The sequence below is a fragment of the Trachypithecus francoisi genome, unplaced genomic scaffold, assembly GCF_009764315.1.
Source record: "Trachypithecus francoisi isolate TF-2019V2 unplaced genomic scaffold, Tfra_2.0 Lachesis_group14, whole genome shotgun sequence".
NCBI lineage: Eukaryota > Metazoa > Chordata > Mammalia > Primates > Cercopithecidae > Trachypithecus > Trachypithecus francoisi.
In genome coordinates, this window is record NW_022681459.1 from 40,500,789 (window position 1) to 40,526,264 (window position 25,476).

At 43.3% G+C, this 25,476-nt stretch overlaps 1 protein-coding gene across 1 annotated transcript in view; it reads right to left on the bottom strand.

Annotated features, from left to right (window-relative positions):
* LOC117095992 overlaps positions 1-23,222 on the bottom strand; it is a 31,759-nt gene extending 8,537 nt beyond the window's left edge. The window contains exons 1-33 of the mRNA XM_033232863.1: positions 22,919-23,222; positions 22,337-22,671; positions 15,315-15,379; positions 14,812-14,839; positions 14,304-14,365; positions 13,868-13,895; positions 13,288-13,349; positions 12,851-12,878; positions 12,272-12,333; positions 11,833-11,860; positions 11,252-11,313; positions 10,816-10,843; positions 10,235-10,296; positions 9,790-9,817; positions 9,209-9,270; positions 8,771-8,798; positions 8,190-8,251; positions 7,754-7,781; positions 7,172-7,233; positions 6,728-6,755; positions 6,146-6,207; positions 5,701-5,728; positions 5,121-5,182; positions 4,678-4,705; positions 4,095-4,156; positions 3,657-3,684; positions 3,076-3,137; positions 2,637-2,664; positions 2,058-2,119; positions 1,619-1,646; positions 1,039-1,100; positions 602-629; positions 21-82 (exon numbers count right to left, since the gene is read on the bottom strand). Coding sequence (XP_033088754.1) covers positions 21-82; positions 602-629; positions 1,039-1,100; positions 1,619-1,646; positions 2,058-2,119; positions 2,637-2,664; positions 3,076-3,137; positions 3,657-3,684; positions 4,095-4,156; positions 4,678-4,705; positions 5,121-5,182; positions 5,701-5,728; positions 6,146-6,207; positions 6,728-6,755; positions 7,172-7,233; positions 7,754-7,781; positions 8,190-8,251; positions 8,771-8,798; positions 9,209-9,270; positions 9,790-9,817; positions 10,235-10,296; positions 10,816-10,843; positions 11,252-11,313; positions 11,833-11,860; positions 12,272-12,333; positions 12,851-12,878; positions 13,288-13,349; positions 13,868-13,895; positions 14,304-14,365; positions 14,812-14,839; positions 15,315-15,379; positions 22,337-22,547 — 1,626 coding nt within the window. The 5' untranslated portion in view covers positions 22,548-22,671; positions 22,919-23,222. The remainder of the gene's footprint in view (positions 1-20; positions 83-601; positions 630-1,038; positions 1,101-1,618; positions 1,647-2,057; positions 2,120-2,636; positions 2,665-3,075; positions 3,138-3,656; positions 3,685-4,094; positions 4,157-4,677; positions 4,706-5,120; positions 5,183-5,700; positions 5,729-6,145; positions 6,208-6,727; positions 6,756-7,171; positions 7,234-7,753; positions 7,782-8,189; positions 8,252-8,770; positions 8,799-9,208; positions 9,271-9,789; positions 9,818-10,234; positions 10,297-10,815; positions 10,844-11,251; positions 11,314-11,832; positions 11,861-12,271; positions 12,334-12,850; positions 12,879-13,287; positions 13,350-13,867; positions 13,896-14,303; positions 14,366-14,811; positions 14,840-15,314; positions 15,380-22,336; positions 22,672-22,918) is intronic.
* Between the last annotated feature and the right edge of the window lie 2,254 nt (positions 23,223-25,476).

The following is a 25,476-nucleotide window of genomic DNA, read 5'->3' on the forward strand; positions in this document are numbered from 1 at the left end:
AGAAAGAAATAAAGTCTTACATGTTCTGATGTAATATCCTCCACGCCGTCATGTGCAGAAGCCTGCAGATCTTCAACAGGACCTAGGAGAACATAGAGTGATGGTCAGTGCATTGGGGTTGCTGAGGAATCCCACAAGGAGCCTTGGGGGATGTGGACCAGGGTTGGAGTGTATGGAGGGGGGAGGCTGACAAGCACGGACTGAGCTACTGCTGGACCATTCTCCTTGGTGTTGAAGGAAAGTAAAGGAGAGGGGCAGAAAGAAATGAAAGATCCTTGGCTTTCTAGCAAGGGCAACCTCAGCAATGTGAAATAGTCACCCTAAGAACCGGTTAATATAGAGAGCCACTATACTATAGACACAGGAAGTAGATTCGAGGCTGCCTAGATCCAGGGGTGTGGGAGTTGGGAAAGACAGAGGAGTGACTACCAGTGGGGTTTCTTTGAGACAGAATAAAGAGGTTCTCAGATGAGATTGTAACAATGGTTGCACAACCGTGTAAATACAGTAGAAACGCTGAATCACCTAATTTAAATGAGTAAATTGTTTTGCACGTCAACTACGTTCAAATAAAGCTGTTAAAAAAAAAAAGAATACGTACAGAGTTGACACTGGGCTTTCCAATTGCTCTGCAATAAGAGAAAAAAAAAAAACAACAGTGATCAGGTTACTGACCCCGAAAGAAAGCATAGAGGATGCTTGTGGACAGTGCAGTGGGGTTTTTTTTGGAATATTTAGCAAGTGTCCATGTTGGCTGACAAATACAAAATTATTTTTCAGGGAGAAAAGCTTGCTGTTGAGAGACATACTAACTAGCAGACAGTTTGTAAGTGATGCCGTCCTTTGACTGCCATCGTCAATCAGGCCTCAGTTGGTCATAACCTCCAGTGACCGGTCACTAGCGTCCATGACCAACTGAGTCCTGACCCATGAGGGCAGAAAAAATGATATTCACTTGATAGTCTAGAAGCCCCAGAAAAAACAAAAAACAAAACAAAAAAAGACATTTCTCTTCCAGAGAAAGAAATAAAGTCTTACACGTTGTGATGTCATATCCTCCACGCCGTCATGTGCAGACGCCTGCAGATCTTCAACAGGACCTAGGAGAACACAGAGTGATGGTCAGTGCATTGGGGTTGCTGAGGAATCCCACAAGGAGCCTTGGAGGATGTGGACCAGGGCTGGAGTGTATGGGGGGGGTGGTTGACAAGCACGGACTGAGCTGGTGCTGGACCATTCTCCTTGGTGTTGAGGGAAAGTAAAGGAGAGGGGCAGAAAGAAATGAAAGATCCTTGGCTTTCTAGCAAGGGTAACCTCAGCAATGTGAAATAGTCACCCTAAGAACCGGTTAATATACAAAGCCACTGTACTATAGACACAGGAAGTAGATTTGAGGCTGCCTAGATCCAGGGGTGTGGGAATTGGGAAAGACAGAGGAGTCACTACTAGTGGGGTTTCTTTGAGGCAGAATAAAGAGGTTCTCAGATGAGATTGTAACAATGGTTGCACAACCGTGTAAATATAGTAGAAACGCTGAATCACCTAATTTAAATGAGTAAATTGTTTTGCACGTCAACTACGTTTAAATAAAGCTGTTAAAAAAAAAAAGAATACGTACAGAGTTGAGACTGGGCTTTCGAATTGCTCTGTAATAAGAGAAAAAAAAAAAAACAACAGTGATCAGGTTACTGGCCCCGAAAGAAAGCATAGAGGATGCTTGTGGACAGTGCAGTGGGGTTTTTTTGGGAATATTTAGCAAGTGTCCATGTTGGCTGACAAATACAAAATTATTTTTCAGGGAGAAAAGCTTGCTATTGAGAGACATACTAACTACCAGACAGTTTGTCAGTGATGCCGTCCTTTGACTGCCATCGTCAATCAGGCCTCAGTTGGTCATAACCTCCAGTGACCGGTCGCTAGAATCCATGACCAACTGAGGCCTGACCCATGAGGGCAGTCAAAAATGATATTCACTTGATAGTCTAGAAGCCCCAGAAAACACAAAAAACAAAACAAAAAAAGACATTTCTCTTCCAGAGAAAGAAATAAAGTCTTACACGTTGTGATGTCATATCCTCCACGCCGTCATGTGCAGACGCCTGCAGATCTTCAACAGGACCTAGGAGAACATAGAGTGATGGTCAGTGCATTGGGGTTGCTGAGGAATCCCACAAGGAGCCTTGGAGGATGTGGACCAGGGCTGGAGTGTATGGGGGGGGTGGTTGACAAGCACGCACTCAGCTGGTGCTGCACCATTCTCCTTGGTGTTGAAGGAAAGTAAAGGAGAGGGGCAGAAAGAAATGAAAGATCCTTGGCTTTCTAGCAAGGGTAACCTCAGCAATGTGAAATACTCACCCTAAGAACCGGTTAATATAGAAAACCACTGTACTATAGACACAGGAAGTAGATTGGAGGCTGCCTAGATCCAGAGGTGTGGGAGTTGGGGAAGACAGAGGGGTGACTACTAGTGGGGTTTCTTTGAGGCAGAATAAAGAGGTTCTCAGATGAGATTGTAACAATGGTTGCACAACCGTGTAATATAGTAGAAACGCTGAATCACCTAATTTAAATGAGTAAATTGTTTTGCACGTCAACTACGTTTAAATAAAGTGGTTAAAAAAAAAAAGAATACATACAGAGTTGAGACTGGGCTTTCGAATTGCTCTGTAATAAGAGAAAAAAAAAACAAAAACAGTGATAAGGTTACTGGCCCCGAAAGAAAGCATAGAGGATGCTTGTGGACAGTGCAGTGGGGTGTTTTTTGGAATATTTAGCAAGTGTCCATGTTGGCTGACAAATACAAAATTATTTTTCAGGGAGAAAAGCTTGCTATTGAGAGACATACTAACTAGCAGACAGTTTGTAAGTGATGCCGTCCTTTGACTGCCATCGTCAATCAGGCCTCAGTTGGTCATAACCTCCAGTGACCGGTCGCTAGAGTCCATGACCAACTGAGGCCTCACCCATGATGGCAGTCAAAAATGATATTCACTTGATAGTCTAGAAGCCCCAGAAAAAACAAAACACAAAACAAAAAAAGACATTTCTCTTCCAGAGAAAGAAATAAAGTCTTACACGTTGTGATGTCATATCCTCCACGCCGTCATGTGCAGACGCCTGCAGATCTTCAACAGGACCTAGGAGAACATAGAGTGATGGTCAGTGCATTGGGGTTGCTGAGGAATCCCACAAGGAGCCTTGGAGGATGTGGACCAGGGCTGGAGTGTATGGGGGGGGGGTGGTTGACAAGCACGCACTCAGCTGGTGCTGCACCATTCTCCTTGGTGTTGAAGGAAAGTAAAGGAGAGGGGCAGAAAGAAATGAAAGATCCTTGGCTTTCTAGCAAGGGCAACCTCATCAATGTGAAATAGTCACCCTAAGAACTGGTTAACATAGAAAGCCAGTGTACTATAGACACAGGAAGTAGATTGGAGGCTGCCTAGATCCAGAGGTGTGGGAGTTGGGAAAGACAGAGGGTGACTACTAGTGGGGTTTCTTTGAGGCAGAATAAAGAGGTTCTCAGATGAGATTGTAACAATGGTTGCACAACCGTGTAAATATAGTAGAAACGCTGAATCACCTAATTTAAATGAGTAAATTGTTTTGCACGTCAACTACGTTTAAATAAAGCTGTTAAAAAAAAAAAGAATACGTACAGAGTTGAGACTGGGCTTTCGAATTGCTCTGTAATAAGAGAAAAAAAAAAAAAAACAGTGATCAGGTTACTGGCCCCGAAAGAAAGCATAGAGGATGCTTGTGGACAGTGCAGTGGGGTTTTTTTGGAATATTTAGCAAGTGTCCATGTTGGCTGACAAATACAAAATTATTTTTCAGGGAGAAAAGCTTGCTATTGAGAGACATACTAACTAGCAGACAGTTTGTAAGTGATGCCGTCCTTTGACTGCCATCGTCAATCAGGCCTCAGTTGGTCATAACCTCCAGTGACCGGTCGCTAGAGTCCATGACCAACCGAGGCCTCACCCATGATGGCAGTCAAAAATGATATTCACTTGATAGTCTAGAAGCCTCAGAAAAAAAAAAAACAGAAAACAAAAAAAGACATTTCTCTTCCAGAGAAAGAAATAAAGTCTTACACGTTGTGATGTCATATCCTCCACGCCGTCATGTGCAGACGCCTGCAGATCTTCAACAGGACCTAGGAGAACATAGAGTGATGGTCAGTGCATTGGGGTTGCTGAGGAATCCCACAAGGAGCCTTGGAGGATGTGGACCAGGGCTGGAGTGTATGGGGGGGGGGGTGGTTGACAAGCACGGACTGAGCTGGTGCTGGACCATTCTCCTTGATGTTGAGGGAAAGTAAAGGAGAGGGGCAGAAAGAAATGAAAGATCCTTGGCTTTCTAGCAAGGGTAACCTCAGCAATGTGAAATAGTCACCCTAAGAACTGGTAAATATAGAAAGCCAGTGTACTATAGAAACAGGAAGTAGATTGGAGGCTGCCTAGATCCAGAGGTGTGGGAGTTGGGAAAGACAGAGGGGTGACTAGTAGTGGGGTTTCTTTGAGGCAGAATAAAGAGGTTCTCAGATGAGATTGTAACAATGGTTGCACAACCGTGTAAATATAGTAGAAACGCTGAATCACCTAATTTAAATGAGTAAATTGTTTTGCACGTCAACTACGTTTAAATATAGCTGTTAAAAAAAAAAAGAAAACGTACAGAGTTGAGACTGGGCTTTCGAATTGCTCTGTAATAAGAGAAAAAAACAAAAACAACAGTGATCAGGTTACTGGCCCCGAAAGAAAGCATAGAGGATGCTTGTGGACAGTGCAGTGGGGTGTTTTTTGGAATATTTAGCAAGTGTCCATGTTGGCTGACAAATACAAAATTATTTTTCAGGGAGAAAAGCTTGCTATTGAGAGACATACTAACTAGCAGACAGTTTGTCAGTGATGCCGTCCTTTGACTGCCATCGTCAATCAGGCCTCAGTTGGTCATAACCTCCAGTGACCGGTCGCTAGAGTCCATGACCAACTGAGGCCTCACCCATGATGGCAGTCAAAAATGATATTCACTTGATAGTCTAGAAGCCCCAAAAAAAACAAAAACAAAACAAAAAAAAAAAAGACATTTCTCTTCCAGAGAAACAAATAAAGTCTTACACGTTGTGATGTCATATCCTCCACGCCGTCATGTGCAGACGCCTGCAGATCTTCAACAGGACCTAGGAGAACATAGAGTGATGGTCAGTGCATTGGGGTTGCTGAGGAATCCCACAAGGAGCCTTGGAGGATGTGGACCAGCGCTGGAGTGTATGGGGGGGGTGGTTGACAAGCACGGACTGAGCTGGTGCTGGACCATTCTCCTTGGTGTTGAGGGAAAGTGAAGGAGAGGGGCAGAAAGAAATGAAAGATCCTTGGCTTTCTAGCAAGGGTAACCTCAGCAATGTGAAATAGTCACCCTAAGAACCGGTTAAAATAGAAAGCCACTGTACTATAGACACAGGAAGTAGATTGGAGGCTGCCTAGATCCAGAGGTGTGGGATTTGGGAAAGAAAGAGGGGTGACTACTAGTGGGGTTTCTTTGAGGCAGAATAAAGAGGTTCTCAGATGAGATTGTAACAATGGTTGCACAACCGTGTAAATATAGTAGAAACGCTGAATCACCTAATTTAAATGAGTAAATTCTTTTAAAAGTCAACTACGTTTAAATAAAGTGGTTAAAAAAAAAAAGAATACATACAGAATTGAGACTGGGCTTTCCAATTGCTCTGTAAGAAGAGAAAAAAAAAACAAAAACAGTGATCAGGTTAGTGGCCCCGAAAGAAAGCATAGAAGATGCTTGTGGACAGTGCAGTGGGGTTTTTTTTGGAATATTTAGCAAGTGTCCATGTTGGCTGACAAATACAAAATTATTTTTCAGGGAGAAAAGCTTGCTATTGAGAGACATACTAACTAGCAGACAGTTTGTAAGTGATGCCGTCCTTTGACTGCCATCGTCAATCAGGCCTCAGTTGGTCATAACCTCCAGTGACCGGTCGCTAGAGTCCATGACCAACTGAGGCCTCACCCATGATGGCAGTCAAAAATGATATTCACTTGATAGTCTAGAAGCCCCAGAAAAAAAAAAAACAAAACATCAAACAAAAAAAGACATTTCTCTTCCAGAGAAAGAAATAAAGTCTTACACGTTGTGATGTCATATCCTCCACGCCGTCATGTGCAGACGCCTGCAGATCTTCAACAGGACCTAGGAGAACATAGAGTGATGGTCAGTGCATTGGGGTTGCTGAGGAATCCCACAAGGAGCCTTGGGGGCTGTGGACCAGGGCTGGAGTGTATGGAGGAGGGTGGTTCACAAGCATGGACTGAGCTGCTGCTGGACCATTCTCCTTGGTGTTGAAGGAAAGTAAAGGAGAGGGGCAGAAAGAAATGAAAGATCCTTGGCTTTCTAGCAAGGGTAACCTCAGCAATGTGAAATAGTCACCCTAAGAACCGGTTAATATAGAAAGCCACTGTACTATAGACACAGGAAGTAGATTCGAGGCTGCCTAGATCCAGAGGTGTGGGAGTTGGGAAAGATCAGAGGAGTGACTACCAGTGGGGTTTCTTTGAGGCAGAATAAAGAGGTTCTCAGATGAGATTGTAACAATGGTTGCACAACCGTGTAAATATAGTAGAAACGCTGAATCACCTAATTTAAATGAGTAAATTGTTTTGCACGTCAACTACGTTTAAATATAGCTGTTAAAAAAACAAAGAATACGTACAGAGTTGAGACTGGGCTTTCGAATTGCTCTGTAATAAGAGAAAAAAACAAAAACAAACAGTGATCAGGTTACTGGCCGCGAAAGAAAGCATAGAGGATGCTTGTGCACAGTGCAGTGGGGTTTTTTTTGGAATAATTAGCAAGTGTCCATGTTGGCTGACAAATACAAAATTATTTTTCAGGGAGAAAAGCTTGCTATTGAGAGACATACTAACTAGCAGACAGTTTGTAAGTGATGCCGTCCTTTGACTGCCATCGTCAATCAGGCCTCAGTTGGTCATAACCTCTAGTGACCGGTCGGTCGCTAGAGTCCATGACCAACTGAGGCCTCACCCATGATGGCAGTCAAAAATGATATTCACTTGATAGTCTAGAAGCTCCAGAAAAAACAAAACACAAAACAAAAAAAGACATTTCTCTTCCAGAGAAAGAAATAAAGTCTTACACGTTGTGATTCCATATCCTCCACACCGTCATGTGCAGACGCCTGCAGATCTTCAACAGGACCTAGGAGAATATAGAGTGATGGTCAGTGCATTGCTGTTGCTGAGGAAACCCACAAGGAGCCTTGGGGGCTGTGGACCAGGGCTGGAGTGTATGGAGGAGGGTGGTTGACAAGCATGGACTGAGCTGCTGCTGGACCATTCTCCTTGGTGTTGAAGGAAAGTAAAGGAGAGGGGCAGAAAGAAATGAAAGATCCTTGGCTTTCTAGCAAGGGTAACCTCAGCAATGTGAAATAGTCACCCTAAGAACCGGTTAATATAGAAAGCCACTGTACTATAGACACAGGAAGTAGATTCGAGGCTGCCTAGATCCAGAGGTGTGGGAGTTGGGAAAGATCAGAGGAGTGACTACCAGTGGGGTTTCTTTGAGGCAGAATAAAGAGGTTCTCAGATGAGATTGTAACAATGGTTGCACAACCGTGTAAATATAGTAGAAACGCTGAATCACCTAATTTAAATGAGTAAATTGTTTTGCACGTCAACTACGTTTAAATATAGCTGTTAAAAAAACAAAGAATACGTACAGAGTTGAGACTGGGCTTTCGAATTGCTCTGTAATAAGAGAAAAAAACAAAAACAGTGATCAGGTTACTGGCCGCGAAAGAAAGCATAGAGGATGCTTGTGCACAGTGCAGTGGGGTTTTTTTTGGAATAATTAGCAAGTGTCCATGTTGGCTGACAAATACAAAATTATTTTTCAGGGAGAAAAGCTTGCTATTGAGAGACATACTAACTAGCAGACAGTTTGTAAGTGATGCCGTCCTTTGACTGCCATCGTCAATCAGGCCTCAGTTGGTCATAACCTCCAGTGACCGGTCGCTAGAGTCCATGACCAACTGAGGCCTCACCCATGATGGCAGTCAAAAATGATATTCACTTGTTAGTCTAGAAGTCCCAGAAAAAACAAAAAACAAAACAAAAAAAGACATTTCTCTTCCAGAGAAAGAAATAAAGTCTTACACGTGGTGATGTCATATCCTCCACGCCGTCATGTGCAGACGCCTGCAGATCTTCAACAGGACCTAGGAGAACATAGAGTGATGGTCAGTGCATTGGGGTTGCTGAGGAATCCCACAAGGAGCCTTGGAGGATGTGGACCAGGGCTGGAGTGTATGGGGGGGGGTGGTTGACAAGCACGGACTGAGCTGGTGCTGGACCATTCTCCTTGGTGTTGAAGGAAAGTAAAGGAGAGGGGCAGAAAGAAATGAAAGATCCTTGGCTTTCTAGCAAGGGTAACCTCAGCAATGTGAAATAGTCACCCTAAGAACCGGTTAAAATAGAAAGCCACTGTACTATAGACACAGGAAGTAGATTGGAGGCTGCCTAGATCCAGAGGTGTGGGAGTTGGGAAAGACAGAGGGGTGACTACTAGTGGGGTTTCTTTGAGGCAGAATAAAGAGGTTCTCAGATGAGATTGTAACAATGGTTGCACAACCGTGTAAATATAGTAGAAACGCTGAATCACCTAATTTAAATGAATAAATTGTTTTGCACGTCAACTACGTTTAAATAAAGCTGTTAAAAAAAACAAGAATACGTACAGAGTTGAGACTGGGCTTTTGAATTGCTCTGTAATAAGAGGAAAAAAAACAAAAACAGTGATCAGGTTAGTGGCCCCGAAAGAAAGCATAGAGGATGCTTGTGGACAGTGCAGTGGGGTTTTTTTTGAAATATTTAGCAAGTGTCCATGTTGGCTGACAAATACAAAATTATTTTTCAGGGAGAAAAGCTTGCTATTGAGAGACATACTAACTAGCAGACAGTTTGTCAGTGATGCCGTCCTTTGACTGCCATCGTCAATCAGGCCTCAGTTGGTCATAACCTCCAGTGACCGGTCGCTAGAGTCCATGACCAACTGAGGCCTCACCCATGATGGCAGTCAAAAATGATATTCACTTGATAGTCTAGAAGCCCCAGAAAAAACAAAAAACAAAACAAAAAAAGACATTTCTCCTCCAGAGAAAGAAATAAAGTCTTACACGTTGTGATGTCATATCCTCCACGCCGTCATGTGCAGACGCCTGCAGATCTTCAACAGGACCTAGGAGAACATAGAGTGATGGTCAGTGCATTGGGGTTGCTGAGGAATCCCACAAGGAGCCTTGGAGGATGTGGACCAGGGCTGGAGTGTATGCGGGGGGTGGTTGACAAGCACGGACTGAGCTGGTGCTGGACCATTCTCCTTGGTGTTGAAGGAAAGTAAAGGAGAGGGGCAAAAGAATTGAAAGATCCTTGGCTTTCTAGCAAGGGTAACCTCAGCAATGTGAAATAGTCACCCTAAGAACGGTTAATATAGAAAGTCACTGTACTATAGACAGAGGAAGTAGATTTGAGGCTGCCTAGATCCAGAGGTGTGGGAGTTGGGAAAGACAGAGGAGTGACTACTAGTGGGGTTTCTTTGAGGCAGAATAAAGAGGTTCTCAGATGAGATTGTAACAATGGTTGCACAACCGTGTAAATATAGTAGAAACGCTGAATCACCTAATTTAAATGAGTAAATTGTTTAGCAAGTCAACTACGTTTAAATAAAGCTGTTAAAAAAAAAAAAAAGAATACGTACAGAGTTGAGACTGGGCTTTTGAATTGCTCTGTAATGAGAGAAAAAAAAAAAAAAAAACAGTGATCAGGTTACTGGCCCCGAAAGAAAGCATAGAGGATGCTTGTGGACAGTGCAGTGGGGTTTTTTTGGGAATATTTAGCAAGTGTCCATGTTGGCTGACAAATACAAAATTATTTTTCAGGGAGAAAAGTTGCTACTGAGAAATACACTCACTAGCAAACAGTTTGTAAGTGATGCCGTCCTTTGACTGCCATCGTCAATCAGGCCTCAGTTGGTCATAACCTCTAGTGACCGGTCGCTAGAGTCCATGACCAACTTAAGTCTGATCCATGATGGCAGTCAAAAAGGATATTCACTTGATAGTGTAGAAACCCCAGAAAAAACAAAAACAAAACAAAAAACAAAAAAAGACATTTCTCTTCCAGAGAAAGAAATAAAGTCTTACACGTTGTGATGTCATATCCTCCACGCCGTCATGTGCAGACGCCTGCAGATCTTCAACAGGACCTAGGAGAACATAGAGTGATGGTCAGTGCATTGGGGTTGCTGAGGAATCCCACAAGGAGCCTTGGGGGCTGTGGACCAGGGCTGGAGTGTATGGAGGAGGGTGGTTCACAAGCATGGACTGAGCTGGTGCTGGACCATTCTCCTTGGTGTTGAGGGAAAGTGAAGGAGAGGGGCAGAAAGAAATGAAAGATCCTTGGCTTTCTAGCAAGGGTAACCTCAGCAATGTGAAATAGTCACCCTAAGAACCGGTTAATATAGAAAGCCACTGTACTATAGACACAGGAAGTAGATTCGAGGCTGCCTAGATCCAGGGGTGTGGGAATTGGGAAAGACAGAGGAGTGACTACTAGTGGGGTTTCTTTGAGGCAGAATAAAGAGGTTCTCAGATGAGATTGTAACAATGGTTGCACAACCGTGTAAATATAGTAGAAACGCTGAATCACCTAATTTAAATGAGTAAATTGTTTTGCACGTCAACTACGTTTAAATAAAGCTGTTAAAAAAAAAAAGAATACGTACAGAGTTGAGACTGGGCTTTCGAATTGCTCTGTAATAGAGAAAAAAAAAAAACAACAGTGATCAGGTTACTGGCCGCGAAAGAAAGCATAGAGGATGCTTGTGCACAGTGCAGTGGGGTTTTTTTTGGAATATTAGCAAGTGTCCATGTTGGCTGACAAATACAAAATTATTTTTCAGGGAGAAAAGCTTGCTATTGAGAGACATACTAACTAGCAGACAGTTTGTAAGTGATGCCGTCCTTTGACTGCCATCGTCAATCAGGCCTCAGTTGGTCATAACCTCCAGTGACCGGTCGCTAGAGTCCATGACCAACTGAGGCCTCACCCATGATGGCAGTCAAAAATGATATTCACTTGATAGTCTAGAAGCCCCAAAAAAAACAAAACATCAAACAAAAAAAGACATTTCTCTTCCAGAGAAAGAAATAAAGTCTTACACGTTGTGATGTCATATCCTCCACGCCGTCATGTGCAGACGCCTGCAGATCTTCAACAGGACCTAGGAGAACATAGAGTGATGGTCAGTGCATTGGGGTTGCTGAGGAATCCCACAAGGAGCCTTGGGGGCTGTGGACCAGGGCTGGAGTGTATGGAGGGGGGTGGTTGACAAGCATGGACTGAGCTGCTGCTGGACCATTCTCCTTGGTGTTGAAGGAAAGTAAAGGAGAGGGGCAGAAAGAAATGAAAGATCCTTGGCTTTCTAGCAAGGGCAACCTCATCAATGTGAAATAGGCATCCTAAGAACTGGTTAATATAGAAAGCCACTGTACTATAGACACAGGAAGTAGATTCGAGGCTGCCTAGATCCAGAGGTGTGGGAATTGGGAAAGACAGAGGAGTCACTACTAGTGGGGTTTCTTTGAGGCAGAATAAAGAGGTTCTCAGATGAGATTGTAACAATGGTTGCACAACCGTGTAAATATAGTAGAAACGCTGAATCACCTAATTTAAATGAGTAAATTGTTTTGCACGTCAACTACGTTCAAATAAAGCTGTTAAAAAAAAAAAGAATACGTACAGAGTTGAGACTGGGCTTTCGAATTGCTCTGTAATAAGAGAAAAAAACAAAAAAAAACAGTGATCAGGTTACTGGCCGCGAAAGAAAGCATAGAGGATGCTTGTGCACAGTGCAGTGGGGTTTTTTTTGGAATAATTAGCAAGTGTCCATGTTGGCTGACAAATACAAAATTATTTTTCAGGGAGAAAAGCTTGCTATTGAGAGACATACTAACTAGCAGACAGTTTGTAAGTGATGCCGTCCTTTGACTGCCATCGTCAATCAGGCCTCAGTTGGTCATAACCTCCAGTGACCGGTCGCTAGAGTCCATGACCAACTGAGGCCTCACCATGATGGCAGTCAAAAATGATATTCACTTGTTAGTCTAGAAGTCCCAGAAAAAACAAAAAACAAAACAAAAAAAGACATTTCTCTTCCAGAGAAAGAAATAAAGTCTTACACGTGGTGATGTCATATCCTCCACGCCGTCATGTGCAGACGCCTGCAGATCTTCAACAGGACCTAGGAGAACATAGAGTGATGGTCAGTGCATTGGGGTTGCTGAGGAATCCCACAAGGAGCCTTGGAGGATGTGGACCAGGGCTGGAGTGTATGGGGGGGAGTGGTTGACAAGCACGGACTGAGCTGGTGCTGGACCATTCTCCTTGGTGTTGAAGGAAAGTAAAGGAGAGGGGCAGAAAGAAATGAAAGATCCTTGGGTTTCTAGCAAGGGTAACCTCAGCAATGTGAAATAGTCACCCTAAGAACCGGTTAAAATAGAAAGCCACTGTACTATAGACACAGGAAGTAGATTGGAGGCTGCCTAGATCCAGAGGTGTGGGAGTTGGGAAAGACAGAGGGGTGACTACTAGTGGGGTTTCTTTGAGGCAGAATAAAGAGGTTCTCAGATGAGATTGTAACAATGGTTGCACACCGTGTAAATATAGTAGAAACGCTGAATCACCTAATTTAAATGAATAAATTGTTTTGCACGTCAACTACGTTTAAATAAGCTGTTAAAAAAAACAAGAATACGTACAGAGTTGAGACTGGGCTTTTGAATTGCTCTGTAATAAGAGGAAAAAAAACAAAAACAGTGATCAGGTTAGTGGCCCCGAAAGAAAGCATAGAGGATGCTTGTGGACAGTGCAGTGGGGTTTTTTTTGAATATTTAGCAAGTGTCCATGTTGGCTGACAAATACAAAATTATTTTTCAGGGAGAAAAGCTTGCTATTGAGAGACATACTAACTACCAGACAGTTTGTCAGTGATGCCGTCCTTTGACTGCCATCGTCAATCAGGCCTCAGTTGGTCATAACCTCCAGTGACCGGTCGCTAGAGTCCATGACCAACTGAGGCCTGACCCATGAGGGCAGTCAAAAATGATATTCACTTGATAGTCTAGAAGCCCCAGAAAAAACAAAAAACAAAACAAAAAAAGACATTTCTCTTCCAGAGAAAGAAATAAAGTCTTACACGTTGTGATGTCATATCCTCCACGCCGTCATGTGCAGACGCCTGCAGATCTTCAACAGGACCTAGGAGAACATAGAGTGATGGTCAGTGCATTGGGGTTGCTGAGGAATCCCACAAGGAGCCTTGGAGGATGTGGACCAGGGCTGGAGTGTATGCGGGGGGTGGTTGACAAGCACGGACTGAGCTGGTGCTGGACCATTCTCCTTGGTGTTGAAGGAAAGTAAAGGAGAGGGGCAAAAAGAATTGAAAGATCCTTGGCTTTCTAGCAAGGGTAACCTCAGCAATGTGAAATAGTCACCCTAAGAACCGGTTAATATAGAAAGTCACTGTACTATAGACAGAGGAAGTAGATTTGAGGCTGCCTAGATCCAGAGGTGTGGGAGTTGGGAAAGACAGAGGAGTGACTACTAGTGGGGTTTCTTTGAGGCAGAATAAAGAGGTTCTCAGATGAGATTGTAACAATGGTTGCACAACTGTGCAAATATAGTAGAAACGCTGAATCACCTAATTTAAATGAGTATATTGTTTTGCACGTCAACTACGTTCAAATAAAGCTGTTAAAAAAAACAAGAATACGTACAGAGTTGAGACTGGGCTTTTGAATTGCTCTGTAATAAGAGAAAAAAAAAACAAAAACAGTGATCAGGTTACTGGCCCCGAAAGAAAGCATAGAGGATGCTTGTGGACAGTGCAGTGGGGTTTTTTTTGGAATATTTAGCAAGTGTCCATGTTGGCTGACAAATACAAAATTATTTTTCAGGGAGAAAAGTTGCTACTGAGAAATACACTCACTAGCAAACAGTTTGTAAGTGATGCCGTCCTTTGACTGCCATCGTCAATCAGGCCTCAGTTGGTCATAACCTCTAGTGACCGGTCGCTAGAGTCCATGACCAACTTAAGTCTGATCCATGATGGCAGTCAAAAAGGATATTCACTTGATAGTGTAGAAACCCCAGAAAAAACAAAAAACAAAACAAAACAAAAATTTCTCTTCCAGGAAAGAAATAAAATCTTACACGTTCTGATTTCATATCCTCCATGCTGCTATGTGCAGATGCCTGCAGATCTTCAACAAGACCTAGGAGAACATATAGTGACGGTCAGTGCATTGGTGTTGCTGAGGAATCCCACAAGGAGCCTTGGGGGCTGTGGACCAGGGATGGAGTGTATGGAGTGGGGGTGGTTGACAAGTACGGACTGAGCTGCTGCTGGACCATTCTCCTTGGTGTTGAAGGAAGACAAAGGAGAGGGGCAGAAAGAAATGAAAGATCCTGGGCTTTCTAGCTAGGGCAATCTCATCAATGTGAAATAGTCATCTTAAGAGTTGGGAAAGACAGGAGTGACTACTAGGTGGGTTTCTTTGAGGGGTAATAAAGAGGTTCTCAGATAAGATTGTAACAATGGTTGCACAACCGTGTAAATATAGTAAAACCGCTGAATCACCTACTTTAAATGGGTGAATTGTTTTGCATGTCAACTACAGCTAAACAAAGCTGCCTTTTTTTTTTTTTAATAAATACTTACGGTCATCACACTCAGCTCTAGATAAATCCTGCAAAAAGAGAAAAGAAAAAGAAACCCCATGAGGATCAGATGATGCTGGGTTCTGATGGCAAAGGCCTTTTATTCACTTGGTGAAATAAAAACCCGGACATCAAGCAGTGATCAAGTCACTGACCGCCAAATAAAGCATAGAGAATGCTTGTTGAAAATGCCGTGGGATTTTTTGGGGAATATTTAGTAAGTGTCCATGTTGGCTGACAAATACAAAATTATTTTTCAAGGAGAAAAGCTTGCTATTGAGAAACATACTCACTACCAGACAGTTTGTAAGTGATGTCGTCCTTGGACTGCCATCGTCAATCAGGCCTCAGTTGGTCATAACCTCCAGTGACTGGTCGCTAAAGTTCATGACCAACTGAGGCCTGATTCATGATGGCAGTCAAAAATGATATTCACTTGATAGTCTAGAAGCCCCAGAAAAAAACAAAAAAAGTTTCTCTTCCAGAGAAAGAAATACGTCTTACAAGTTCTGATCCCATATTCTCCTCCACACCGCCATGTGCAGACGCCTGCAGATCTTCATCAGAATCTAGGAGAACACAGAGTGACGGTCAGTGCATTGGTGTTGCTGAGGAATCCCACAAGGAACCTTGGGGTGTATGGAGTGTACGGAAGTGGGCGGTTGACAAGCATGGGCTGAGATGCTGCTGGACCATTCTCCTTGGCGTCGAAGGCAGGCAAAGGAGAGGGCCAGAAAGAATTGAAAGAGCCTTGGCTTTCTAGCTAGGGCAACCTCATCAATGTGAAATAGTCATCTTAAGAACAGTTTAATACAGAAAGGCACTGTATGGTTCACGGACAGCATCTCATCACACCTCCTCCCCATTTGAAGCTTCCGGGAAATCCCCAGTGTTATGAAATCTTACAAGATCATTTAACTTCTTGGATCTACATACCCTGCCACTATGTTTATCATCTACCCTGTTGTATTTTTCAAGTTGTAGTAAAGCATACATCTTTATCATTTGAATTATTCAGTGTGCATTTTAATGAGACTACATTCAATGAATTACATTCAGGATGCTGTGACAATAATGAGAAAAATCTTAATTCATAATCTAAGCTTCACCTTGGGCAATGAGAGAAAAACAGCAGTGTAACATAGAACAGATGATACATCAATAATGATTGCAGAGTACAATGGAATAGAAAACAGGAAATCCAGAAAATATCAACAAAACCGAAAGCCGGTTCTTTGAAAAGATCGGTAACACTGATAAACCTCTACTTTGGCTACCCACAAAGGAAAGAAAGAAGTCACAGTATACTAATAATATTAGTTTAAGAGGAGTCGAATCAAAAAATAGTAAATAATAAAGGAATATTCTGAACACATCTGTGCTCACAATTGGATACAGTCGATGAAATGAGCAAATTTATAAAATCTATTTTAGAAAACCAAGTCTTCTCAGGAGAAATAGATCATTTGAATAGGCCTATATTTATTTTAGAATTTTAGATATGGAATCAATGATTAATATCTTTTCAAACAACTAAAACACTATATTCAGATGATTTCACTGGTAAATTCTACCAAAATTCTTACAAAGAAAAATATAGTCGTACCATACAAGCAAGTCATCATAAGCTGAAGTATTTCCTCAGTTACATTTTAAAAATTATGTTTCCAAACAAGACACAGGAAGGTTTCTAATAGCTGTATTCGTAATTGACCAAACTGAAAGCAAATGTCTAAACATTTGAGATGTCCTTTACTATCAAAAGTGAACCCAGCCTGGGCAGAATGGTGAAATCCCTTCTCTACAAAGATAATAATAATAATAATAAACTTGATACAGTGGCATGTGACTTATGGCCAGCTACTTGGGAGGCTGAGGTGGAAGGATCACCTGAAGCTGGGGAGGTCAAGATCGCAGCTGTGATCGCACCAGTGCACTCCTGGGCGACAAAGGAGACCTTTTCACAAAAAAATAAAATACTAAAAACAAGAACTGAACTCTAAGTTGTCAATGTTACTTTTCTTGTGTACTTGTGTCACTCACCATTGATTTAATGCATAAATTGGCACAAATGAAATAAATGAAGAACATGACACAGCATTTACTGAGTTTCTCTAATATGGGGCACTGAATGAATAAACTGCAATTATTTGCTTAAGTGAACTTAATGATTTAATTTCCACCCTACCTTTATTGTCTGGAGGCTAAATTTTCTTGGATTTCCATAGTTTTCTTGTCCAGCATTTGGAACCCATAGGCAAATCTGCAAGGTAGAGCAGACTTCTTATAGATTCTTGGAAATGTATTATAATAAAGACAGTGCTTGACATGTTGCTGGCAGAGGGCAACAGAGAAATTAGTAAAAACTTATTCCCAGATGAAACTTTTGATCCCAGTTTTTACCATCTGCTTTTCAACTCTACCTGAATTAGATCTGGGTTCTAGGAGGATTTTGCTAGGTTCATTGCACTTAAAATGGACTGTTTGTGCAGGCAGATACCTTTATTTAGATGAGACAATACAGAAAAGCAGCAGATCCAAGTCACCAAGAATGGCCTGGATTCAAATCCTACTTAGAATCTGCACATACCTGGGAGAGTGCAATGAACCCCTCTGTGCCTCAGTTCCCTATTCTGAGATGTGGGAATGTTAGTAATCTATGCTATAGACCTACTAAGATCTATTGGGCTAAAAATGATGGGATACAGATAAAGGCTTAAGAAGACTCATGCTTTGCAAATGCCCAGAAGTGTTCAATCATTCAATGTCTGGAAGAATGTTCAGATACTTGGTAGTGGTTGGATACAGAGAGGGAGCGTGTATGGCTCCCAGGCAGGGAAGGGTGGAAAGTGACTTCACTGCTTCCATGGGCATGATGCTTTCCAGCTTATGAAAGAGATCTGTCATTTCCTTGATCCCCAAATTATCCCCGAGGGACGGGCAGAGCAGTGGCTACAAGCCGTATTTTCCAAGTCAATGAATTAAAACTTAAGACGTTTTGAGTGACTTGCCCAGAGTTACCACAGTGAGGCATGAAGATCTGGGGCAAAAATGTAGTTGTTTCCCTGGGGACAGAGCTCCCTCAACACCTGAGTCCTCTAGATCATGCCTTGGACCCTGAACTGACAGCTCTTCTCACAAGCTTTGTCAAATCCTGCTGCCCCAATATTTCTTTGGGATGGTTGATGCCCTGGAGAGGTGGCAGGTGGCTTACTGCATTTACTCACCTGCTCTATTATCCCTGTGTTGTCACTTTGATTAGCGTTATGACCCATCAGACAAACACATACGTTCTCTCAGTTGCGATGCACAGTCTGAGATTTTACCTAAATCCACTCTTTCCACCCATCAGGTGATTCTCATCTGCTGGCCTAGAGGTGGCCTGCCATGTAAGAGGACACCCAGCATACCATGGAGCTGCTGCGTGCCCCAGTCCTGTGCACACTCCCACCTTGCTTCTGCTTTCCCAGCTCTGACAATCCCAATTCTGGCTTCCAAAGCAATCCTGTACTTCCCTCTCAGTTCTCAGACTTGCCTGAACTGTTCTACGTTTGAATCAATGTTGTAGTGACCATGACTGAGCTGTGACATTTGACATATCATAGTATATTGTTATCCATTGATAGATTTAACAGCATGTAACTTCATTTTTCAGACTTTTAGGAGCATTTGTGGGCTAGGTGTGCTGGCTCATGGCTGTAATCCTGACATTTCTGGAGGCTAAGGCAGGAGGATTGCTTGAGGTCAGAAGTTTGAGACCAGCCTGGGCAACATCGTGAGGCCTCTTCTCTACAAAATGTATTTTAAGAATTCGCGGCCGGGCGCGGTGGCTCAAGCCTGTAATCCCAGCACTTTGGGAGGCCGAGACGGGCGGATCGCGAGGTCAGGAGATGGAGACCATTCTGGCTAACACGGTGAAACCCCGTCTCTACTAAAAATACAAAAACTAGCCGGGCGAGATGGCGGGCGCCTGTAGTCCCAGCTACTCGGGAGGCTGAGGCTGGAGAATGGCGTAAACCCGGGAGGGGGAGCTTGCAGTGAGCTGAGATCCGGCCACTGCACTCCAGTCCGGGCAACAGAGCGAGACTCCGCCTCAAAAAAAAAAAAAAGAATTCGCCAGGTGTGGTGGTGAGCTCTTGTGTACCTAGCTCCGTGGAAGAATGATGTGGGAGGATCATTTGAGCCAAGGAGTTTGAGGCTGCGGTGAGCTATGATCATGCTACTGCACTCTAGCCTGGGTGACAAAGCAAGACCCTGTCTCTTAAAAATAAAAAGCATTACTGAGTTACAAGTATCTCCATTTTATTTCTCATTATCTAATGTTACTGTTTTAATCCTGAGGCTTAACTACTTTAATAAACTAAAGGAAAGTTTTTTTAAAAAAGGTAGTATCCAAAGCAGCCCATATGCACCTTTTAATCAATTCTAGTTTTATATGCCCTATATCTAGAATTTACATTCTTGATCTGACTCTTATTTTTTCAAACTTCAAAAAACTCAATTTATACTTAGAACCAGACTTCTCATGTAACACAAGTAAAATTCCCATATTACACCTAACTTAAAACATTGAGAGGATCAAATAATATATAAGAGCAGTCTATATACTACATAATGCACAATCAATTACAAAGTAAAGCTTTCTCAAATTAACTCAAAGGTCAAAAGTAAACAGTTAACATCCTTTAGAAAACCACAACAAAACAATATTTTGAGAAAATACGCACTTCGGCTACCCACTGAAGTTAAGGAGAGAACAGTCCCATCATCAAGAATTCCCCAGCGTTGTCTTTTTGTTTATTTTAATAATCACACATTATTCCCCCTGCTTTCTTTTGTGTATATTACTGCATGTTCTCCCTTTTTCCTTTTCTGTGTAACCTATCTTGGGAATCACTCGGTAGCAGTAAAAAGACATCTTACCCTTGTTTACAGCTCCGTAGTTCTCCTTTAGGCGGAAGTACCAGTTAATTTTACTAGGCCCTTACTAGACATTTCAGTTATTTCCCATATAGAGCTACGGAAAACAGTGTGACAAGGACTTTCTGCATAGATTGTTTCATATTTATGGAGTATACCTTCAGGATAAAACGCCTCCAAGTAGGGTTTCCGGTTTAAATGTATTTGCAAGGTTGTGAGATTGTGCCAAATTCCCCTTCATGGAGTCGAGCCATTTTGCACTTTCACCACCACTATATGAATGCAACTTCCCTTACAGCCAAACCAGAGAATGTATTGCTGTGTTTTTGGAATTTCCCTCAATAGGAGAGACACTGCAGTATAGGTGACATTTGCCTTTCTCTTATGTGTGAAGATGTGTTTAAGGATCATCTGCATTTCTTTTCCTGTGACTTGTCTATTTACCACTTTATTATCTTTTAGATTCACTTGAATCTAAAGATTCTCAAGTCAGCCTATTTCAGGTCATTATTGTTTGTCTCTTCACTGTTGATTCTCACCTGAACTACCCAACCAGCCTCCTAGCTGGTCTCCCTGCTTCCACCCTTGCCTGCATTACAGTATATTCTCACAGAGCCGCTGGTCTTTTTCTTGGAGAATTAACTGTGATCCCCAGGCTATAATCCTCCAGTGGTTTCCCATCTCAACTAAAGTCCATATTCTTTGTCAGTGCTCACTGTGTGCACAAGGCCTTAACCCATCATATTCATTTCACTCTGCTGCAGCCACCTTTGTGTCTTTCTGTTCTTTGCCCAAAACAAGTTTGTTCCCATTTCAGGAATTCCAAAAAAGATATTCCTCTCTGAAAGCCCCTCCCATCATCCTCACAAGACTCTCCCTCACATTTTTATTTATTTATTTTAAAACAAATAAGATGGGCTTTCTCTCTGTCTGTGAAGGTGGGGATCTTCTGTCTTATTTCAAAAAGAAAGGGACGTAACAAGCTCCAAGAGGCACAAAAACAGTCTTGAGAGTGTAGTCAGAGCTTCTCATTCCACTGCCAGCTGCTGGCTCTGGCTGATGCCTAGTACCCACAAAGCCTCCTCCTATGTCACCAGGTTACCAGGAAGCAACCAAGTCAGGCTAGTGGCTCACAATGCCCCACCCCGCAGACCCACCCAATGGCTCACAATGCCCATCCCTGCTGCTGCCCACCTTGTGGCCACCCTGCCCGTCTATGGTGACTGCACTGTTTGTCCTGGGCTACCTGAGCTTTCCAGTCGTGAGAAAAGTGCAGGGTGGCGGGGGGGGGTTGTTATTGGAAGTCACCGTGGGCAATGAACGCAACAGAAAACCCGGGTTACTGAAGTCAGTTCCGTTAGCATCTCTGTTTTTCGGAGTCTGGCAGCTTTCATTTGCTCACCAAATACACAAATTTTGAACTGCTTTTGTAAGGAAATGCTTCTCTCCTGTCTTACAAGTGTTAGTTTTTGTCTTTAACTTGACCATAGCAACTCCCAGAGCCCTGGTCCCACTGTCAATAAAGAGTGATGACTGTGACTTGAATGAAAGCCTAGGACACATCACAGTTTCCGTTCCTTGTCTATAAAATAGGGACTAAACTGTAGCAGGGCTGAAGAGACATTCATGTCAAAGTGGGAATTTTAAAGTAATCAGAGCTCCATGGCTAAACGCCTTTGGGTAAAACCAAAACAAAAACAACTTCTTTACGGCCCTGGCAGTAATATGTCATACCTTTTGTAGTCATTTTAAGCATGTCCCCCAATTTGTTTTACTTCTTTGTTCAAATTACAATTGGAAGAAATAAAGCAGCTTCTGTCAATGTGACTCACTATTAAGAATACCATATAGGCCGGGTGCGGTGGCTCAAGCCTGTAAGCCCAGCACTTTGGGAGGCCGAGACGGGCGGATCACGAGGTCAGGAGATCGAGACCATCCTGGGTAACACGGTGGAACCCCATCTCTACTAAAAAATACAAAAAACTAGCTGGGTGAGGTGGCGGGCACCTGTAGTCCCAGCTACTTGGGAGGCTGAGGCAGGAGAATGGCGTAAACCTGGGAGGCGGAGCTTGCAGTGAGCTGAGATCCGGCCACTGCACTCCAGCCTGGGCGACAGAGCGAGACTCCGTCTCAAAAAAAAAAAAAAAAAAAAAAGGAATACCATATAATCTCTTCCATGACAAACTCTATTTTGAATTTCAGAATTCTCCACATATTTGAGTCTGAATTATCCCAGTTATTAGCTTACCTTAAGGAATGGGAGAAAAGAAACGACTGGGCCCTTAACTGGCTCGTTCACTTCGGGCCCAGACCAGCTGCATAGGTAAGGATAGAGAATGGCATGGGGACTCCAAAACTGGAGGATTTGAAATTTTACTGAGAAAAGGGAGGGACTAGGCCAAAAAGGCCTCCACAAAGAAGGCTCAACAACAAAGACAGAGGCAGAACCAGCCTTTGTCCCCCATGCCGAGCCCCGGGAAAGCCGGCTATGGGCAGGAGGGAGCTGGAAGCTGAGGATGTCTCTGAGGGGGAGGGACGGCAAAGGGGTGGGGGCGGTGGGGGCCAGAGAGATGCCAGAGAGCAAATGGCACCCATGGCTTCTTTACCTTTGGAGATCTTTGCATTGCTGTGGTAGTGCACGGGAAGGACCTCCGTGGCTCCCAGATCAAATCTGGCAGGCTCTGCAGCGGTGGATGCTGGTGCCGCGGCTGCCACAGCCTCAGGAGTCTCAGATTCCTCGCAGGGTCCCACGTTCAGCCTGCAGCAGTCACAGATGAGGCCACTGCAGGGGCCCATGGGACAACGCAGTTTGTTCATGGGGCGGCTGCACTGCCTCAGCAGCCACACTGGTGTTGCAGAAGTGGTGTGACCCCAGGTGAGCCTGGAGCCTCTGCCACCACCTCTGAAAGTGGCTGCTGTATGGAGTTGGTGAAGAAAAACGCTAAGGGGCACAAAAGAAAAACACTAAGGGGCACAAAAACTGCAGACAGTTGTAGTCGGAGCTCCTTCTCCCCCACTCCCAGCTACCGACTGAAGGCTGCTGGCCCTGGCTGATGCTTTGTACCCACAAAGCCTCCTATGATGTTACCTGGTTACCAGGAAGCAACCAAGTCAGGCTACTGGCTCACAACGCCCCACCCCACAGACCCACCCAATGGCTCACAATGCCCATCCCCGCTGCTGCCCACCTTGTGGCCACCCTGCCCGTCTGCGGTGACTGCACTATTTGTCCTGGGCTGCCTGAGCTTTCCAGTCCTGAGAAAAGTGCAGGGGAGTGGGGGTTGTTATTGGAAGTCACCCTGGGCAATGAACTCCATAGAAAACCCCGGTTACTGAAGTCAGTTCCATTAGCATCTCTGTTTTTCTGAGTCTGGCAGCTTTCATTTGCTCACCAAATGTAGTTATACACAAATTTTGAACTGCTTTGGTAAGGAAATGCTTCTCTCCTGTCTTACAAGTGTTAGTTTTTGTCTTCAACTTGACCATAGCAACTCCTAGGAGCCCTGGTCCCACTCTCAATAAAGAGTGATGACTGTGACTTGAATGAAAGCCTAGGGCACATCACACTTTCCCTTCCTTGTCTACAAAATAGGGACTGAATTAATGCTTCCCAGTTCTGAAATGCCAGGACCTACCAACTCTCTTTTCTCCCTCTGTTTCTTCCATGGCAGGGATATTCAGATATTTCTTTTACTAACAATGCATAAAACATGTTTTTCTTATACAAAATTGAGAACCACACAGTGGGATACCACTGTCCTCATTTGATGAAGATGAATAGTAAACGTCTGGCAAGCCTGACAGTGTTCCAACTGTGGCATACTCATTTAACCCCCAGAAACCATTCCATTTTACGGATTTTACAGAATCAATCTAGATGGAGAAGTTAAGTAGCTTCCCCAAGTTTCCATGACTGCTCAAGATGGGGCCACAATTTAATCCTGAGTAATCTGGATCCCCACAAGCCGATCACGATGATCAGAAAGTAAAGGCAGAAGTCCTGCTTGGAGGGGAAGTGACATAGTAGATTAGTGTTGTTTTTTTTTTTAAAGAGTAACAGTTTTTTTGATGTGGATTTTAAAATGCCTCCCCTTCATTCAACATTAAGTCTCTTGTAAGATCCAATACTGCACGTGTGAAACAGTCCCAACCCTCAGTGAGTTCAGGCAGATGAGCAAACAAAGGGTTTCACTGTCTGAGGCTACACTGCTGGACAGTGAATCAACCTGGAATAAAAACGCAGATCTGTCTGACCCAAAATTAGGTGCTGGGCTAGAGTTTGAATTTTATTCTGGAAACGAGAGTCACTGAACCACACAGGGGTGAGGAGTCTCTCTCAGATGTGTTTGCAGTGATGTCACTCTGCACAATGGAGAGGACTTGATGAAAGCAGTGGGGCTAATTAATTAAGAGACCCTACGTTCGTCTGGAGAACAGTAAGGCTAAAGGCAGCGGCAGTGACTGAAGTGGAAGGAAAAGTTTTGTGGTCATTTGGGAGATAGAACAGGAAGTGCTTGGTGATTAGACGAGGAAGAAGAGGGGGAGGAAAAACAGGCTGCTAAGGCCCTAGTTTGATGGACTGTGTAAATAGCAGTGATTCTCCCCTAGACAGAGCATGTAGGAAGAAGAATAGGTGTGCGGAATGAGACAGTTTTGAACTCTTTAAGTGTCACATTGAAATGGAACCCTCAGGTTGAAAATTGGATATAAACCTCTGTAGGCTAAGTCCATGCTGTGACATCCCAACTCCTGTTTTCAAAAGTAACACACACACAGTAACTCAAACCATTAAGGAAATTTCCTACAATTTACATACTAAGAATATGACAATTTTTTAGTGATTCCTTTCTTAGGGAAACTTTGAATTTATGGTTGTACAAATGAGGTGTCGCGTAAAAGAAAACTGTTATATAAGAACAACATTTAAATTCTATTGTCATAACAGCATATAGAAAACAATTGAAGCCATGGGTATGACCGTGATTGCTTTAAAAAGCTGTGTCTGATAAGGGGAGGGGTTTGGAGAGAAAGGAGACTTGGGGAATGGGGAAATGTACGTGGCATGAAGTAAAGCCTGCAAAAGTGGAAAGTGAGAGTCAAGGCACCTGAGTGTTCATCAGAAATGGCTGATCTGGTGAGTCTCATCAGAATGGAGGTGGTGTCTGCTTCTCATTTCTGTGATGGCTGCACCTAGCACAGTGCCTGGTCAGTAGGTACTTTATACCTAATACCCCAATGAACAGAGTCATATTTTGCCAAGAAGGCAGAAAAGCCCCAAATGCCATTGCCTGTGGCAACTCAGGGATTGTGGATGTGTGTGAGTAAGCTGAGTGTCAGCCGTGGGGAGAGAGTGAACCAGAGGTGAGAAAGTAAAGATATCAACTGAGGGCTTCTCCTCCTAGAAGTTTGGCTGAAAGGGAGATGGAGGAATAGTTAAAGGCAGATACATGGTTAAGAAAGCTTTCATTTCCCCCCGCCCCCCACAGAATAAAGGTGAGTATACTTTTATGTTAAATGGTAAGAACCAATAAAGAAAACATGTTTACAATTGGAAGAGAAGGGAGAATGAATAACACATCATGCCCAAGAACGCACAAGTTCATGCAATCCAGAGTGAGGACAGATTAGCTTTGGACCGACACAAAATCAAGAAGGGAGGAAGCACCATGTGACTAGAGACATTTCTTCTAGAGGAGAGGTTTAGAAAGAACTCTTCTCATGACCAGTTTCTCTCTGTTTCAATAGA